This window comes from Oryx dammah, unplaced genomic scaffold (assembly GCF_014754425.2).
Source record: "Oryx dammah isolate SB20612 unplaced genomic scaffold, SCBI_Odam_1.1 HiC_scaffold_1, whole genome shotgun sequence".
Lineage (NCBI taxonomy): Eukaryota > Metazoa > Chordata > Mammalia > Artiodactyla > Bovidae > Oryx > Oryx dammah.
Genome location: NW_024070185.1, coordinates 71,454,154 through 71,474,809, shown reverse-complemented (window position 1 = coordinate 71,474,809; position 20,656 = coordinate 71,454,154). Strand labels below are relative to the sequence as shown.

Below are 20,656 nucleotides of genomic sequence, written 5' to 3'. Positions count from 1 at the left end.
CCGTCCCTGGGATTCTCCAGGCAAGAACACTGGAGTGGGTTGCCATTTCCTTCTCCAATGCATGAAAGTGAAAAGTGAAAGTAAAGTCACTCCGTTGTGTCCGACCCCTAGCGATCCCATGGACTGCAGCCTACCAGGCTCCCCCATCCATGGGAATTTCCAGGAAAGAGTACTGGAGTGGGGTGCCATTGATTTTGCCCTCAGTTCAGTTGTTGCTCAGTCATGTCTGACTCTTTGTGACCCCATGAACTGCAGCATGCCAGGCCCCCCAGTCCATCACCAACTCCCAGAGTTTACTCAAACTCATGTCCATTGAATTGGTGATGCCATTCAATCATCTCATCCTCTGTTGTCCCCTTCTCCTCCCACCTTCAATCTTTCCCAGCATCAGGGTCTTTTCAAATGAGTCAGCTCTTCGCATTAGGTGGCCAAAGTATTGGAGTTTCAGCTTCAGCATCAGTCTTTCCAATGAATATTCAGGACTGATTTCTTTTAGGATGGACTAGTTGGATCCCCTTGCAGTCCAAGGGACTCTCAAGAGTCTTCTCCAACACCACAGTTCAAAAGCATCAATTATTCGATGCTCAGCCTTCTTTAATAGTCCAACTCTCACATCCATACATGACTACTGGAAAAAACATAGCCTTGACTAGATGGACCTTTATTGGCAAAGTAATGTCTTTGCTTTTTAATATGCTGTCTAGGTTGGTCATAACTTTTCTCCCAAGGAGCAGGAGTCTTAATTTCATGATTGCAGTCACCATGGCTGTAGCCCTCATAGTCAACCAGAGTCCGAATTCTGCCCTCACTTCCCCCATAATGAAAACTGAGCACCTTGAAGGCAGTGGTCACACTTAGAAATTAATGCCTGGCTCATGTATTATTCAATCTACAATCTTCTTACCTGGGATGTACAGGGAAATTTTCCCATGTTAAGAAATAATTCTCAAATGCTAAGGCTGCTTTCCAAGTAAGGTTAGTGACTATTTTTTTTTTCAAATACTAAACCATGTTATAATACAAATCTTAATGTATGAGAATTGAATCAGACATTTTTAGGAAACTTAACTCTGAACCTTTTCAATTCATCTCATTTTCTTACTGATAATATACAGTGGTCAAGAACAGAATTCTTTCTCAATGACTAAATTTTAGTGTCTCAGGGTGACAATTTAAAAATCAAGAACTGTAGCAAATTTTTTACATGAGAAGATTAGGCTGAATATACCCAACAAGGAAGTTGGTTCTTTTCCCTTATTTCTGATAGCTTAGTATTACTGACTTTTTGCCTTAAATGATAATGCATGTCTGGGTGTAATTATAGGCTCCACATTGAATTGTTTAGTCAGCTTTTTGCTTCCATAGCTTTAGAAAGCTTTTTGCTTTCCTCCCTCACAAAAACAACTTTAAATGAAAACCATGACAAAGATTCACAGTAAAGGGGAAAACAAGCTTTCTTACAGTAATTAAGATGGTTCAATGTTGGTTTAAGAACAGACACATAGATCAATGGAAAAGAATCAAGTCCAGAAAAAGACCTACACATATAAGGTCAACAGATTTCAACAGAGGTGCCACTGTAATTCAATAAGGAATGCAAATCTTTTCAACAAATGGTGCTGAATGGCTTCCATTAAAAAAAAACAAAACCCACAACCCTCTTCTCACAGATTATATAAAAATCATCTCAAAGTGGATCTGATACCTGACACTAAAACAATACAATTTCTAGAAGAAAACCTAGGAGAAAATCTTTGTACCCTTGAATTAGTCAAAGATTTCTTAGGATACAAAAGCATGTTCCATTCAAGAAAAAAAAAAAAGGATAAATTAGATTACATCAAAATACTTTTGATATAAAATGTCTTTTCAAAATATACTCTAAGAAAATTTAAAAAAACAAGCTACAGACTGGGGGAAGAATATTTGCAAGACAGATACATAATAGATTATATCCAAATATTTGCAAGATAGACACATAATAAAGGATTGTATCCAAATATGTCTTTCAACTCAAAGACAATAAAGGACAAAAGAAAATGTAGGCAAGACATTTAAATGGAAGCTTCAATAAAGAGGATATAAGAATGGCAAATAAGCACAGGGAATAAAAGATGTTCGATATCATTAGTCATTAAAGAAATATACACAATGGGATGCCACTGCACACCTACAAGAATGCCTACAAGTAACAAGGCTGACACCTCGTGGTGATGAAAACGTGGAGAAGCTAAACTATGTGTCGCAGGTGAGGATGCAAAATGGTGCAGCTGCCATGGAAAAACTTGGCAGTTTCTTAAAAACACCCCAGCTGTATGTCCCAGGAATCCCACTTTTAGGTATTTAACCAAGAAAAATGAAAGCATGTCTATAAAAAAGATCCATATGTGAATGTTTATAGCAGCTTTATTTGTAGAAGCCAAGATATACAAACAAACCAAATACCCATCAATGGTGAATTGGATAAACTGTGGTACATCCATAAAATGGACTACTACTTAGCAATAAACAGGAAATCAACTACTTACCACATACAACATGGATAAATCCCAAATGCATTATTCTTAGTTTAAAAAGGCAGATACAACAGGATATATATTGCATGATCCCATTTATATGACATTCTGGAAAAGGCAAGACTATGGTACCCCACTCCAGTACTCTTTCCTGGGAAATCCCATGGACGGAGGAGCCTGGTAGGCTGCAGTCCATGGGGTCTCGAAGAGTCGGACACGACTGAGTGACTTCACTTTCACTTTTCACTTTCATGCATTGGAGAAGGAAATGGCAACCCACTCCAGTGTTCTTGCCTGGAGAATCCCAGGGACGGGGGAGCCTGGTGGGCTCCCATCTCTGGGGTGGCACAGAGCTGGACACAACTGAAGCGACTTAGCGGCAGCAGCAGCATATGGATAGAAATCAGATGAGTGATTGTGAAGGGCTGGGGTTAGGGGAGAGGGGATTGGCTGCGACTGGCAGGAGGAAATGTTTTGCAGGGTGATGAGTATGTTCTGTTACTTGACCGTGGCTGTGGTTACATGACTGTGTGAATTTGCCAAACTTCAAACTGGTACACTTAAAAAAGGGAAACTGTACTGTAGGTGAATTATACCTCAATAAACCTGACTTTAAAAAGTAAATGAAAAAAAGCTCTTTCAATATAAAGCACAAATCAGGCATTATTATTTCCTTCTTGGTATGCCAGGTCTAAGTCTCACATTCAATTAATTCTATAGCTTAAGTCAGGGGAGTGGGGAGGGGGCAGTCAGAAAAAAATGGAAGCAATGTGGCATGAAGTGATGGGGGAAGAATATGGTGGACAGAAGGTGAAATCTTTATAAAGGAACTTTGCTAGGTAAGCTAGAGAAATGAACTGAATAATCATTTAATTTTAATTTCAAAGAATTTATCTTACATTTTCAAATAAGCCTGCTGCTGCTGCTGCTGCTGCTACTGCTAAGTCGCTTCAGTCGTGTCCGACTCTGTGCAACCCCATAGACGGCAGCCCACCAGGCTCCCCCATCCCTGAGATTCTCCAGGCGAGAACACTGGAGTGGGTTGCCATTTCCTTCTCCAATGCATGAAAGTGAAAGTGAAGTCCCTCAGTCATGTCCGACTCTTCGAGACCCCATGGACTGCAGCCCACCAGGCTCCTCCATCCGTGGGATTTTCCAGGTAAGAGAACTGGAGTGGGGTGCCATCGCCTTCTCCGCAAACAAGCCTAGTGTGGCATAATTTTCAGTAACACAAAACTAGAGACAACTAGGGTCCATTATTAAGGAGATGGTGAACTAGGTTATAGAGATCCAAATTATCTCACTCTAGACAGGGGTTAAAAAGATGAAGTAGCACCAGGACTCCTCATAATATCATGGGGATATTCATGGTATATTGTTGAATAAAATCTTTAAGTTGTAAAATGGAATACAGAGTGATCCCATCAGAAAACAATGAAACCCAATTATCCTCCAGTTGAAAAAAAAAAACTTTTAAGTGCCTCAAAGTAAACTTCTTTTCTTACTGAAAAGTTTCAAGAAATAAATTTTTTCCACTTTTTAAATTAAAAACAACAAAGCAAAACAACAAAACCGATGTTTACACAGGCAAAGGGTCTGGAAGAGGTTTGCCTGCTGTTAATGGTGTTGACACCTAGAAAGGTGGGGAAAAAAAGCTGTGGCTGTAGGCATGCCTGCATCAGGTGGGTAGAAGAAAGTTTTTCATTTTGCAAAGTTCTCTTTTTTCAATAGACGCATACGACCTTTGTGATAAAAAGGAGTGAAAATAAACGTTAAGGGGAAGCACCCATAGCAACTGTAGAGCACTGCCCTAGTGTAAGGCAGTGTACACAAGATAACTTCAGATGTCATGCTGCCATCTTCTGGAACAAGTGAGAATCAATGGGAGCAGGTACGGTGGAAACTTTTCTAAGGCAAAATGTCAAGGGTTACTATAGTAAAAAAGATCAGGCCAGTTCTTGATTTAACCATTAATGAAAAGAAACAGTTAAAAAGAAGCAAGCATGAGAAAATACAGAAATCATTAACTTTTCACAAATTTATGATATAAACGAGACAGTGCATAAAATTATCTCCAAGTGGTTATGCTTTCTCAAGACTTCTTGTTTTTAGGAAAAGTCTATTTGTTATTTTACAGATAGCAACAAAAAATTTAGAGTGAAATATTTTAAACTTGTAAAGTGTTACTCTGTTTAACTGTAGATGTTAGGGAAAGAGAACAATCTTACATTTGAAAAACCAAGCCAAAAATATTCACAATGAAAAAAAAAAAACACAGACCAAAATATGTCTTAATCCTCATTAGCACTTTTTTGGAAATAAAGCATGTCAAATTCTAAAAATTCAAGTACAATTGAGATCATATAAAGTAAAAAAGTTAGAAAATAACAGTAATTTTAGCTTCTATGTTGAATAAACAACAAAAAATTTTTTTAAACCCTCTAACACTGTATGTTTCTGAAAGTTTTTTTTTCCCCTTTTCTTTTTAAATGACCCAAACCAAAAGTTTCTTTTTTTTTCTTTTGTTTTTTTTCCAGTGGTAGAGATATGTCAACCAAACCAAACTATAAATGTGGTGGGGGGTGGGGAAGAGAAGTCCATAAATAATTTACCTGTAAAGATAAAAGAATTTCTGAAACAATCCACCCTTTAGCAGGAGAAATTGGGGATCACTTCGAGTGTTAATGTAAAATACATTAGTCTTTAGCAGCAGGAGTCCCAGACCTATTGGTGCCAAGGAGGTAACAAATAGTCTCTATCTGAGGAGGGGGAAATGGGCGCCCAGCAGGAGCTTTCTTCCCTGTTGTGTTATTTATAGAGAGCCCTATTTGTTAACATGTTTCTGTGATCACTGGGAGAGGGAGAGCTTAATGATTTAAAGGATTTCAAAAACAATTGTTTAATGATACAATGATTTATGCACATTCACAAATTTTAGATATATAGCAATTTAGATTTTCAAATTGCTGTCGCCAAATGACAGAATATGTTGCTGAAACTTAGCTGGAAAAAACAAGTGCTAGTACTTGGTATTGTGAAATAAAAAGTTAGCAAGGCTGGAAAATGCCATGTTAAGAAAGAAATCAGCAGCCTACCACCACTAGGTTTCTAGTAAACCAATTTTCTAGGGGCCTTCAAGTGAGTTTCTTTCTGGATTTTTTTTTTTTTTAATGGAGAACCATAAATTAAATCCCAAATTACCTGTGACTAATTTGAATAATATGGGAGATGAGTCCTCCACTAGACTTTATATTTTCACCAAAAACCAATCTCTCACTTCCTACCTGACAAAGCATACAAGAGTCTTGTTTGAAGGTTAAAATGCTTTCACATTAGTTATTTTAAATTATAGATTCATTTCATAGTGATAGATTTGCAATATTCTTATTCTTATTGAAATTGAAATAAGAATTCTTATTGAAATTGAAATAATTCTTACTGAAATTGAAATAAGAATATTCTTATTGAAAGAGTTTTTCAAAATCCCATGTTTAAGATTTGCTTTTAATCTAACTGCTAAAAGTTTTGTTTGAGATGAAGTAAATGATTAAAGCTTAACTTTAACCCAAAACAAGTTTTATCATTTCCATCTTTCCTAGTTGTTTTTGGGGGCAATATTTCAAGACAAAATATATCCTACCTCAGGCTGCTTTAAGTTTTCAACCTTATATAACCTTCAACTTTCAGAAAGTTACAGTCATTGCATTAATTTGTTAAAGAAAAAAAATCAAGCCAAAAGAAAACTCTTCTCATCCACATAGAACAAGTCAGTTCTAAGATGCTTTTTCACAACAGAAACTCTAAAGCTTCAGTGGTAAATATGTGCCAACATGAAATAAAACTCGAGAGAAGTTGTTGGGTCTGAAACCAATCCTTTTTAACAGAATACCAACAAAATATTTCTCCTTTGAGGGGAGGACGTATTTAATACAATGCTTTAGGTTTGAAGGATGAAGAAATTCACTTATTTTTCCTTAAATGTAGGTTCAACTCAAATGATTTTATTGGAAACTTTTAAAACATTGAGGTTGAACAAAGATGGGAACTGGATGAAAGAATCTTTCAGGCATGAACTCTGGGTTACCTTCTCTCTTGCCAAACTGTCCTGCTGGCAGTGTCAGTGACTGCTTTAGTTCTCTGATAGGTCTGATTCTCTCAAAGTCTCTTGGAGCGTGTTCTCTCCCTTTTGGCTGAGAAGGGATCTTCTTTTGTAGCCTCTTGACTGGGTGGTACTTTTAGGATTGGCAAGTGTGGAGGTACAGAAGCTTCTCCTCCTTCTCTTCCCAGGTAAGCTGGCAGCAGGAGCAACAGTAAAGCCCTCCCCATTCTCCTCACTTGATGTGGAGGGCAGCGTGCAAGGATCCTGCCTCGAGGACACAGGCTCGAAGCCTCTGCTGTCAAGAGTACCTACTGTTCTCCTCTTGGTTCTCTGTGAAGCGCAGGAGGCAGGAGGCGGTGGAAGTGAAACCCACACGAGCCCTCCTTCGCTTTCCAAACTTCTCTGCAGCCTCAAGCTGCGTCTTACTTTGGTTTCGCTCTTTGTTCTCTGAAGGCTTTGCTCAATGGAATCAGATAAATCTTCACACAGTTTGGAATTTTCTAAACTAATTTCTACCAAGCTGCTCATGCTGTAGGAAGGTTGGAGGTTGCTGGTTCTTTTCAAATGTAAACCTGGCTCATCAGAACCACCCACAGAGTGTCCTCTGCATTTTCTTTCTCTGTCACTCACACCACTGCAACTTGCTGTGGAGTTTCGTCCCAAATCCTCACCTTGACTTTTACTTACTTTTCTCTGGTCAGTTAAGACATCTTCTGAATAATCACATTCTTTTTGTGAATCGGGTATGAGATGCTCAGTCTGTAATTTGTCTTCTGGAATGACTGAGAAGCCGCTCTGTTTTTCACGTTTGATGCTCATATCTTCTGAGATTTGAAAGAGGTTTTCCACGTTTTGACCAGCAGCAGAAAGTTCTTGGGACTGCAGGGGAAAATCGGGTTTTGGATTATCCAATACAATGGGTGTTACAGTCACCAAAGTACAAGGAATATGGCTGTTTTCACACTCAGTCCCAGTTTTTAGTTCGTTTTCACTTTCCAGCGTAATTGCTTTGGGGATATTTTCATTTTCATCCATTTCTATAGAATTTATATTTGCATCTTGCTCAAAAGGAGCATTACTAAAAGATGAGGAACTTTTTATGTCAGAGCTGCAGGATTCAGATGCATAGTCTTTGTTAAAGCCTTGAATCACCTGCCAATCTTCTGGGTCCTGAGACAAAAGATTTTCTCTCTTCAGAAGCATCACTTCTTCAAATTTACCATTTGAGTTGAAATCATCTAAGGGTAGGTAAATAAGGTTAAATTGAATTAAAAAACAACAATGGAAATAAACTTTCACAAATCAAAACAGGTGCCAAATTGTATCAGTCTGCGTTTCAAGCTTTCAAAAAGTCACAAGACCTACAAATACAACCCTGTGCTTTTCCACCCCCTCCATCTGTCAGCAGTCTGTCTTGCTCAGTTCTTCCTCAACCTACAGGTTAAGAAAATATGTACTTAATGCATGAATTAATAAAGCACACAACCCGAGACCAGGGAAATGAGAACCGTATCTGAAATGGCTTCCTCTGTTCTAATGTGCTTCCCATACTACAAGGTCAGTTAGCGTGAGGCAGACACATTTTCCATTTCCCGAAAAATGAATTACTGAAAACGGGCAACATTGTGTTTTGGAAACTTTTCTATCCATGTCCCCCCTTGAAATAGAAAAGAGAAAATCTGGAATTCTGGGGGCACTTGAGGACTTCATTAAAAGGGTACTTCTGAAGACACTCAGGTCTTATGCCTTGTGTTAAAAAATTAACATGAACTGCACCATACCCTCAAATACAGCCCTGTTGGTTTCCATTCTCTAGAAATCTCCCCCATTCCATGTCCATCTCTGACTATAATTCACTCTCCAAGAAGACAAGTCATCTGGAGCCTGCCATGTGTTTCTGGCACCTGGTGTTACATCACAGGTGAAAAACACATCATCAAGGTTTTTAGGTCGCATACTACAGCCTAAGTGAATCCAGGCTTTGTGAGCTCTCAAGCTCAGTACCATGAGAAGTCATCTCTCTGGTTATTGCAGATAATAAAGTTTTTAATTGGTCAGTCAAATGTGTATAAAAAATGTTTCAAACAAAATTGAAACTGAAAGATAAAAACATAAGCTGAGCCCCAAACCTGTCAAAACAACCTGTCAAGTTTGAAAAGGTATTTATACATCCCTGATTTGGGTACTTACAATCATGTCATGGAAAGCTAGAGATAACATAGGACAGAAGCCCCTTGGTGCCAACCAACCCATATGTCAATTGGGCTCTTTAAACAACTTTAAAACATTGATATTTGTGTATGTTTCATAAGATTAACATACTAGAAAAGGAAGGCAAGGGAGAAGGTTGGAGGGAAGAAGAGAGACAGACGGATGGAGAGATGGCTTCAGACCTTCAGAGCGGATGAAACCTACAGATTAAAAAAAAGCTTGAGGTATTTTTGAAAAGAAATTCTCTAATAGGATGCACGATGGAAGATATGCACTAACAGTCACTGTTCAAATGCCTTTAGAAAAACCCTATGAGGAACTGGGGATACAGTGAAAATAGGTCTTGGTTTCCAGTCTCATGGGAACGAAAACTTCCAGGGGAAGATGGTGGACAGATCATTATAAACCAGGTGGTAAAGGTATAATGTGAACAAAGAGTTTTCCTGGGAACGCAGCCAGCCTGGCTATGTCCTAAACGCTAAGCAGCACTGTGCTCAGTTGCTAAGTTGTGTCTGACTCTGTGGCCCTGTGGACTGTAGCCTGCCAGGCTCCTCTGTCTATGGAATTATCCAGGCAACAGTACTGGAGTGGGTTGCCATTTCCTCCTTTAGGGGATCTTCCCGACCCAGGGATTCAACCCATATCTCCTGTGTCTCTATCCCGTTGTCCCTTGCATTAGGAGGCAGATTCTTTACCCCTAGTGCTACCTGGGAAGCAGACACCAAGAGTCCATAATGACATGTACCATATTCACCCCTGAACCTACGATAGATCCTTTATAGTATGTTGCAAATGGAACGTTGGCTATAAATATTTGATGATTGACAAAGGAAGCTATTTTAAAACTGGTTCCATACAAAATTCACGCACCAAATGAACTCATTTTCAATTTTCAGGATGATTTAGTCGATTTAAACTCAAGCATTAACCAAGCAGATGTAACTCCAATTCAATTTTTATCTAATCAGGGTATCAACAGACTTAATCTTCCTTTTCAACAAAATTTTCCAAGTAATCAAGTTCGATTTATAAATGCTATTTCCAGAAGATGTTTAGCAGTGCCAACTCTACTGAAGTTTTTTCAGGGCAAGTATTTCTTTTTTTTTTAATTTTTATTTTTAATTCACAGATGATACACCTATTACTGAGCCATCACCTTGTTGACTTTCAGCAGGGGAATACACCACCAATCAGAATTCATTTTGCTTTACCAAAATGCTTTAAAAAGCAAAGACAGGGTAAAAGGAAAAATTTCCCCCTAAAATTATATATAATATACTGTGTCTGAGTTTCTCTGGGGAAGAAGGGGTGTCCAGCAGATTCTGAAAAGGGTCTAGGTGATCTGAGAGTTAAAGAACTACTGCTTTTTTAAAAACAAAACCAAAAACCAACAACAAAAATACGCTTTTTTGGCCACACCTTGTAGCATGTGGGATCTTAGTTCCCCGACCAGGGATCAAACTCACGGCCTCTGCATTGGAAGCTTGGAGTCTTAGCCACTGAACAGCTAGGGAAGATGCCCATTGCTTCTTAACATTCTTGTGGGAATAGGAGGGAAAGAAGAGAAAAGGGAGAAAAAAGGGAGTGAAAGGGCAACAAAGAGGGAGAAGAGATAGAATGGTGACAAAGAATACGCTACCTGGGTACATCCTCTGAACGAGGCTTCCAACCAATGGCGTCTCAGAGACCTCTGGCAGCTCAGGGATAGGGCTCAGGAGTGGCTTCTTAGAGGCAATGTCTCTTTCTCCATATAAAGACTTCTGGACACCTTTTCTCTTTCCCTTTCCTTTTTTCTTTTTGCAACTTTTTAAAACCTGAGAAAATGTATTAGAACACCGTCACTGAGAAGGATGGAGCACCATGTACCCTTCTGACCCTCAAATTAAATTTTTACAGAAAAACTTAAAGACTAGTTATTCCATTTAAAACTTGAGAAACTTGAGTCAGGGTGAAGGAGCTAGGTAGTTTACAGGTGTCAACTAAAATAAAAAGCTGAACTCAATTTATGAATTGTAGAGTCACGGTCTGTATTTCCACAAAGCATGTGCTGAAATAAGTTCTGGATAAGTGAAAAACAGGTGAGGTGCTGTAGAACTGGACAGACTGAAGACAAGAGGAATTGTAACTAGGATGTGGTTAGGATGACTCAGGATTAACCTAGAATGAGTTCTCTATTGGAAACTATGGGAAACTGTTTTCTGTTCCGAGATGTGGATGAAGAAACAACAGGTGTATACATAAAATTTGAAGATAACGCAAAGCTGCTTCAAACAAGAGATGATCGAATCAAGATTAAAATGATTAGGTCAAAATAAGATGGAATTCAATAAGCAGAAGCAGAAGATGAGGGAAAAAGGTTTTGTAATAACTGATGGAAAACACGTGGGTTTCTATAAAAATTAAAACTGCTTTAATACTATCTGGAATGCAGTGTTCAATTCTGACTGCCTATCAGTAACTGAGCACTAATGCTCTATTGTTTAAAAAAGTTTCATATGGATATTCCAGCAATGCTACTTCTAGGCATATAGCTCATAAAAATATAAAAACAATAAATAAATAAGTTTCGCATGGAGAAGATCTGAAGGGAATTCAAACACTGAATTGAAATAATACAGTATTATTAGATAGGTTATTATGAGCAAAAAGAATGAAATATATTCAGTGTGATAATACTGGAAAGAACCAGATTTTAGGTCAACATAAGGAATACAATGCTAACAGTTAGAACTTCTGGAAAATGGCATCCATTCAAATATTTATGGAGAAACTGCTTTGTGGAGGTAATAATTTGCTAGGTATGAGATGTAAGAACAAGTCTTTAGGGAACTCTTGGTTTAATGGCAAGTAATTGTAATACATACATACAGACCAGGAAAGACTCTACATAGATTGAGAAGACGGAGACCTGGCCTATAAGAGGTTTTCAAGACAGGGTCCACAGGAAATGGAATGTCTAAGCCAAATTTTAAACAAGTGAGAATTGTTTTGGTTGATGGTGGGAGTGCAAAGAAGGGCTTTTCAAGCGAATGCAGAGGGAACAGATCTAAGCAAGGCAGCACAGAGCAGAGGAGGAGCTGTTCGCGGTCCACTGACCCACAACGCAGCAGCAGAAGAGGCCAACAAAGCCAGCAAGGTCCTTCGATGCAAAGAATAAACCCCAAAAGTACACGGCTTCACCACATGGTGGTTCAGAGAGGGGAAACGTCTGGGTCTGCATTTGAGAGAGAGTATTTGGGTGACAGCACAGAAGCGAATGGTGTGGAAGAGTGGAAGATATTTAAGAGTACAGAAATGGCACAGAACTTTGAGTTCCTTGAGATTTCTATAGATATCCTGTAAAAACAAAAGAAGAAAAAAACATTCCATGAAAAAATAACTTTAGAACTGTAAAAGATGAATGGTCCTCTTGGTGATTTATAGTATACACTGAACACTAAATACTCTGAGAAGTACTCAGTATAAATAACCTCTATATACATGAGAAAAATGCTGGCTTAAATATTTTTCCATGAAACATTTTTTTTTTTCTTCAGGGAACATCTGTTGATTTCCAAGGAACAGTTGGGAAAATTAAATTTTGGGAAATGGAAATGGAAACCAAGAGAAAAATCTTTACTTGGACTCCATAGCTAAGTTGCAATAGGGAAATATCTGGCTTTGTGCCAGTTGTCTTCAGTTCAAATCCTTCCTCTGACACTTCACTCACTGCTTTGTAATCTTAAGGTTTTGTCTAAAAAGGTTAGAATTTTATCAATACCTGAATTTACTCCAATACAAAAAGCCTTCTTTAGACTGTAATAAACAAGAGATGTGAGTGCACGTGCACTCGATTGTGTCCAGCTCTTTGTGACCCCGTGGACTGTAGCCTGCCAGGCTCCTCTGTCCATGGGACTTTCTAGGCAACAAAACTGGAGTGGGTTGCCATTTCCTACTCCAGAGGATCTTCCCGGCCCAGGGATCAAACCCACATCTCCTATATGTCTTGCACTGGGAAGCAGATTATTAACCAGTGGAGCCACCTGGGAAGCTAAGCAATTGGAATCCTCAGGAAGCCATGTGATCTAGAAATGATGAGACTGGTTTAGCAGTTGGAGACAAAGGACAACTGAAGATATTATGCTTAATGGGATTCTATTTACTCCCTAATCACCATTATTTCTTCTCACACAGGGAAATGAGGTCATGCAACAGTTTACTTCTTGTATTATTTAGAGTAACTTTAAAATTATTTTAAAATAATTCAGGTATAGAGCAACACATCAAACTGAACAGGAAAGCTTCTGGTGAAAAGCAAACATTTTTCTGTCCCTGCCATTTACTTATTTATTGGCTCATTTTTAGTTCCTGTAGCTGGCTCCATCTCTCTAAATAAGGGGCCCAGATTGTTGTATTTTTAACATTTTATAAAGTAAAGTTTCAAACACTCAAAAAGAAGAGAGAATAGGACCTTGAATCCCATGTTCCCAACAGCTAACTCCTCTACTAACATAGATATCATGATTCATTTATAACCCCCTTTGCTCAGATTATTTTAAAGCAAATCCCAGACACGACATCATCTCATCTGAAAATCCTACAATATCTCTAAGAGATAAGGGCTTCCCCCCTCCCCCGCCCCCCCCCCCCACACAAAAAAGAAACATTCTATTACCTGGCATTGTATTTTATTGCTCATTTTTTTCCATTGTACAATGAACTTTTATTCATTTTTCCCAGCTATGAGATGTAACAGACGTATAACATTATGTAGGTTTAAGGAATACACATAAGTATATATATTGTGAAATGATTATCTTTTTTAAAATGACAAATACTAGTCAGCAATAAATGGAACTATTGATATACACAGATCTGGACAAATCTCCAGAGAATGATACTGAATGAAAAAGCCAGTCCCAAAAGGTTACCTAAAGTGTGAGTCCATGAACATAATGACAAAATGAAAGGAGTGGAGGACAGACTGGTCCTTAACCCTCCAGGACTGGCTGCTGGAGGGTTAAGGTGGGGGAGGCAGTGAGAGGAGGATAGAGCTACAAGGCAGAAGAGATCTCTGCAGCAATGGAAATGTCCTGCATCTTGACTGTATTTTGCTGTCTTACTACTGTGATACTGTACAACTGTTTTGCAAAATGTCACCATGGAGGGAGGTGGACAAAGGGTAGCTGGGATCTTTCTAGTTTTTCTGATAGCAGCATGCATCTTGAAAATGATCTCAAAATAAAAACTTAGGTGCAAAAAAACCCAGATAGCAGTTTTCCATAATATTTCCTCTGAGTTCCACTTTCTCCAAGTGGCCCTTAATTGTCTTTTTATAATTGTTCAAATCAGGATTGAACAAGGTCTCCACACATGTCATTTGGTTGAGATTTCCTTTGTTCTATGGCTTATACCCCTGCCATTTATGTGGTGAATGTCCTTGAGGCATATTATCCTGTAGTGGCCACCAAGCTCTGGATTTGGGTGACTGTACTCAAGGCAGAGGAACCAGAGATCAAATTGCCAACATCCGCTGGATCATGGAAAAAGCAAGAGAGTTCCAGAAAAACATCTATTTCTGCTTTATTCACTATGCCAAAGCCTTTGACTATGTGGATCACAATAAACTGTGGAAAATTCTGAAAGAGATGGGCATACCAGACCACCTGACCTGCATCTTGAGAAACCTTTATGCAGGCCAGGAAGCAACAGTTAGAACTGGACATGGAACAACAGACTGGTTCCAAATAGGGAAAGGAGTACATCAAGGCTGTATATTGTCACCTTGCTTATTTAACTTATATGCAGAGTACATCATGAGAAATGCTGGGCTGGAAGAAACACAAGCTGGAATCAAGATTGCCGGCAGAAATATCAATAACCTCAGATATGCAGATGATACCACCCTTATGGCACAAAGTGAAGAGGAACTAAAAAGCCTCTTGATGAAAGTGAAAGAGGAGAGTGAAAAAGTTGGCTTAAAGCTCAACATTCAGAAAACTAAGACCATGGCATCTGGTCCCATCACTTCATGGGAAATAGATGGGGAAACAGTGGAAACAGGGTCAGACTTTATTTTTTGGAGCTCCAAAATCACTGCAGATGGTGACTGCAGCCAGGAAATTAAAAGATGCTTACTCCTTGGAAAAAAAGTTATGACCAACCTAGATAGCATATTCAAAAGCAGAGACATTACTTTGTCAACAAAGGTTCATCTAGTCAAGGCTATGGTTTTTCCAGTGGTCATGTATGGATGTGAGAGTTGGACTGTGAAGAAGGCTGAGCACTGAAGAATTGATGCTATGAAGTGTGGTGTTGGAGAAGACTCTTGAGAGTCCCTTGGACTACAAGGAGATTCAACCAGTCCATTCTGAAGGAGATCAGCCCTGGGATTTCTTTGGAGGGAATGATGCTAAAGCTGAAGCTCCAGTACTTTGGCCACCTGATGCGAAGAGTTGACTCATTGGAAAAGACTCTGATGCTGGGAGGGATTGGGGGCAGGAGGAGAAGGGGACGACAGAGGATGAGATGGCTGGATGGCGTCACTGATTTGATGGACGTGAGTCTGAGTGAACTCCGGGAGTTGGTGATGGACAGGGAGGCCTGGCGTGCTGCGATTCATGGGGTCGCAAATAGTCGGACACGACTGAGCGACTGAACTGAACTGACTCAAGTATATCTTTATATTCGTCTATCTCCTGATACTTCCTATCAACTAGATATTAGATCCAGGGTTAATTAGATACAGCTTTGACCTTTTTAGGAAAAAGCATCTCTTGGAAGGTTGTAAATGCCCTCATTGCACCAGAAGGCCCACATTCTCTCTCTGTGTGGCTCTACAAATGATCAGTGGTCTCAGGTGCCCATGACCTCTGGCTCCCCCATTAGCTTTTTCCTAACATTCAACAGTTTTCATGAACAGATCTTTTTGATTAGCGACAACCATTCCTAAGAACTTTCCCTTATAAACTATTTGTTTACCTGAAACGTAGCTCAAATTTTATCTTCTAGCTTTCCAAAACGAAAAAACCCGAAAATAAGAGTTGATGTCCTAGACAGCTTCTAAGGTGACCTTTAAGTTTTGTGGTTAGTTTTTCATTATGAGGAAATTAAGTGTTTTTTCCTATTTGATGTTTCTGTTTCAAACCACTGCAATCAATATCTCTGATGGTTACACTGTCCTACCTTTGGTCAGCAGAGGACCCTTAGAAATGATTGTGTGTCCTTTAACATGGCCCCAGAAGTTTCTCAGGCATCCTTGCATGCACACAGCTCCAGATCTGGGCTCATTTTCTGCATTTGCTGCTGTAAATCTGAAAGTGGTCATTTCACTAAGGTAATATTGATCCCTTTCAGTTGAGATGGTAGACATGGCAATCTAGGTACAAAGGAGGCTCAGTGCTTCTACAATTTATCAACAGAAAGAGCTAGAGAATTGTTTTAAATGGTAAAAGCATGTGTTCATGATAATTTAAATTCAAATTTAGTCTAACAAGGTTTTGAATTTGATTTTAAAGTTTATCTTATTTCCAGTGAAGAGTCTGGATTCCTATTGCTGTTCAGTCACTCAGTCGTGTCTGACTCTTTGTGTCCCCATGAATTGCAGCACGCCAGGCCTCCCTGTCCTTCACCATCTCCTTGAGTCTGCTCAGACTCATGTCCATTGAGTCGGTGATGCCATCCAATCATCTCATCCTCTCATCCCCTTCTCCTCCTGCCTTCAATCTTTCCCAGCATCAAGGTCTCTTCCAATGAGTCAGCTCTTGGCATCAGGTGGTCAAAGTATTGGAGCTTCAGCATCAGTCCTTCCAATGAATATTCAGGACCAATTTCCTTTAGGATTGTCTGGTTTCATCTCCTTGCAGTCCAAGGGACTCTAATGCATCTTCTCCAACATTACAGTTCAAAAGCATCAATTCTTCGGCACTCAGCCTTCTTTATGGTCTGACTCTCATATCCATACATGACTACTGGAAAACCCATAGCTTTGACTAGATGGACCTTTATTGGCAAAGTAATGTCTCTGCTTTTTAATATCTGTCTAGATTTGTCATAGCTTTTCTTCCAAGGAGCAAGCGTCTTAATTTCATGGCTGCAGTAACCATCTGCAGTGATTTTGGAGCCCAAGAAAATAAAGTCTGTCACTGTTTCTATTGTTTCCCCATCTATTTGCTCTGGGTTCTTAATGACAGTTTAAAAAAAAAAGACATGCATACACTAATCCCTTCTTATTTGCTTCATTGTAAAGTAAATTCTTCTATCAGTGAGTGTTACTGTTTAAGTTTTTCTGCAGTTATTTTAGTTCCTGAGGCAACAGAGGATGAGATGGTTAGATAGCATCACCTGACTCAATGGACATGAATGTGAACAAACTCTGGGAGATAGTGAACAACAGGGAAGCCTGGCAAGCTGCAGTCCATGGGGTTGCAAAGAGCCAAACACACTTGGCAACTGAACAATAAAATCAACGTACATCCCATTCGGAATTTTCACACTTCTGATCCTGAAAAAAATTTATGAGGTTAAGCCACTGACTTGATATACAGTTACATCAATTTGTTTCATTTTGCTTACAAGTTTAAAAAATTGAACTCTAATTGCTTCATAATCATGCAGAACCTTTACAGTTCAAAGTTAAAAGTAAAAAACACATTCAGGGAAATCTGGCCTTTTCCTTTCTGTTCCCTCCTCTGTCTCTTCTCCCTACAGGTAACCAGGTTTTATTAGTTTTTGATCTATTCTATGTTTTCTCGTTGTTGTTGTTGTTCATCATATATGCACACACACATTTTTTTTTTTTTTTTAATGTTCCCTACTTTCTTAGATAAAAGGCAATATACTGGTTTGTCACATTAGCTGCCATAACAAAATACTGCAGACTGGGTGGCTTGTTGTTGTTTAGTCACTAAGTTGTGTCCAACTCTTTGCGACCCCTTGGAATGTAGCCTGCCAGGCTCTCATAACCCCTGCATTGGCAGGTGGATTCTTTACCACTGAGCCACCCAGGAACGTAAAAAATACACTTTTTCTTACACCCTACTGTTGGTTGAAATCACACTTATTAAAGTTCCCTTTCTATTGTTTTTTAAAAATTTTATTTTTGGCTGTGCTGGATCTTTGTTGCTGCACGTGGGCTTTCTCTAGTTGCAGTGAGTGGAGGCTACTCTCTGGTTGCAATGAGTGGGCTTCTAACTGTGGTGGCTTCTCTTGTTACAGAGCACGGGTCTTGAGTCCTTGAGCTTCAGTAGTTGTGGTACATGGGCTTAGTTGCCCCCAGACATGTGGAATCTTCCTGGATCAGGGATGGAACCTGTGTCCCCTGCTTGACAGGTAAAGTCTTAACCACTGGACCACTATGGAATTCCATAAAGTTTGTTTTCTATTTGCTCCAAAACTCCTACATACAGACTTTTCTTTAGGATGGTACAGAATGACCTTTTTTTCTTATATGGCAGAACTTTCATTTGCTCAATCACAGGCCTTTTTCTTCTTCCCTTCAGAGACACCCCCCAACCAACCCCACCCCCAGAGCACTCTTCTCTAGTTCAAATTTGGGTTGATTGCTCTTCCAGGCTGACTGAACAGCTATGATCAGAGATTTCTGTTCTCTGTCATTATTATTAGACCCACTGTGTCCTGAATTCTCAAGCTTACTTCCTCATTTTGCTAAATTATCTCCTCCAGTAACATTAAAAAACTAAACTTCCAGAGTCTAAATGGATGAGTTTACTTATGGAAATGTTGGTTTTTGAAGTGTTGGCAGGGTAGTTTAAGGAAAGATGCCTAGTAGGTAGCTGAACCTATATTTATAGACAGGAAACATATGAGCGTTGTCAACTGTGTTGCACATGAAACCACCCAGGAAATAAGCTGTTTCAAAGGTCAGAGAGTAAAATAGAACTCTGGGTAACATAAACATTTAGGAATGGGTGGAAGGACACAAACCTTTAATAGAGACCATATAGGAAAGATCTCAGTTTTGTCAAATGCTGCAGGGCCGGCCAGTAGGAACAAGATCTCAAAAGATGCACTGGATTTTAGCCACTAGGTTACAACTTAGTAACCTAAATAGTGGAAAAATAATGGAAAAATAATTAACATAATAACATCTGACACAGTGACTCTGCAGTGGCCCGTGAGGCTCTCCAGCAGCAACGTTAATGGTGGCATTAACCCAGGAAGGAAGCAGAATGAAAGGGATGAAGACCCGAGATTACAGACCAGTGTGTTGAAAACAGCTTACACGCCTTAGGATGAGGGAGGAAACATAGGAAATGAAATCAGAGGAATTCTGGAAGCCTAAGAGTAAACATAACACTAGAGGAGGCATGAGTAAGATGGCTTGAGGACGCTGGGTGGAGAGGAGGCTGGGGGTGCAGAGGGGTACACACAAAGGTCTTGGGTACCAACAGGCTGTGGATGTGACAGGGGAGGGTCCAGTCACTGAAGTGGAGACCACCAGGACCTGGGTTAAAGTGCTAGATCCGCCTTCCACAAAGAAACAGTGATGTCATGAGCCGACACAGGCCTCCGGGAGTGGAGGAAGACAGAGCTAGTTTCTGAGTTCTTCCTTCAATATGGAAGGTCATCCATCAACCCACTGGCAGCAGCCAAATCAAACAAGTGACAGATGGCACACTCATCCCTGAGAAATTCCCTCAGAGGATTCCCATAGAGAGTATAGTGAGACTAGACCAGATTCAAAGGTAGGAATCAATTCCACATTCGAGTTGGTGACTCCCAGCACTGGGTGTACCCAACCCAACCCAATGAAGACAATGTAAAAACGGCTTTTGGGTAATGCACAATTGAGTATATAATCTCTTACGGCCCCTTCTATTCTATGATGACTTGATTTTTAATACTCTTGGTCCCATGTTAACTAGAAAAAAATTTGTTTTCGTGTTTTCCTAACCGCACCACAAACAAATGTACTATGTCTCCTCTTCGTCACATCTTTAAGCACACACTCACCCGATTCTTCCGAGGAAGGACTCTGTCTGCATGCTTGCTTTCTTGAGACTTCCTCCTATTTGTTTTCTTTTCTTTATACGGCTGAGCTTCTGCATTGAGTAAGTTGCAAACACTCTCTTGTGAAAAACTGATCAACGTCTAGAAAGAAAATTGAAAGCAGGGCTACCGTAAAACACAGGCAGTCACATTTTCATTTCACATGTCTTTTCCCTCCCCTGTGGACTCTACCATTTTACATCTCATTTCTGCAGTTCATATAGCAATATTAATAGTATTAACATGCAGAAGTTAACATAACACGGTACATCAACTAAAGTTCAATAAAATTTAAAAAAATAAAAAAGAATCATTGTCTCAGGCACCTACTGAACACCTATAATTTAGTATTAGTACCTAACTACTGATGGGTTATGAGGGGGAAAAGTCATGAACTGTTAGATTATCTAAGTTTGACTTTTGCGTTTATCATCCAACAATATGACCAAAAAATAGTATCAGTATGCTATATGTTTATGCACTATGGTGCTGTAGACAAAAATTCAAATTCAACTAATTTAATAAAATTGCAGAAGACATGCATTCAATGGGAGTTATGCTCACATTGAAAACAGTGGAATGTAGTTTAGGAAAAGTTATGTCATTTTCTGATTGTTAATTACATGCTACTCTTCTCCACTTTGCACTTTGATGCAATTTATAATAAAACCACGGAGATCTCAAAGAAACTTTCTAAACAGATGACCTTCCACTGAACACACACTCTGAAATCATCTTGTTTTAATGTATTTTTCTCCTCACAGAATTGAGATCACATCAGGAAAACAGCATCACCCTGGGTTATGTGGTAGGTAGAATAAGGTATTAGCTCTTAAAACAT

The 20,656-nt window shown here is 39.3% G+C and overlaps 1 protein-coding gene across 1 annotated transcript in view; it reads right to left on the bottom strand.

Annotated features, from left to right (window-relative positions):
- Positions 1-6,495: 6,495 nt before the first annotated feature.
- CDCA2 (cell division cycle associated 2) overlaps positions 6,496-20,656 on the bottom strand; it is a 40,814-nt gene continuing 26,653 nt past the window's right edge. Inside the window, exons 13-15 of the mRNA XM_040243318.1 lie at positions 19,780-19,917; positions 10,466-10,640; positions 6,496-7,853 (exon numbers count right to left, since the gene is read on the bottom strand). Coding sequence (XP_040099252.1) covers positions 6,646-7,853; positions 10,466-10,640; positions 19,780-19,917 — 1,521 coding nt within the window. The 3' untranslated portion in view covers positions 6,496-6,645. The remainder of the gene's footprint in view (positions 7,854-10,465; positions 10,641-19,779; positions 19,918-20,656) is intronic.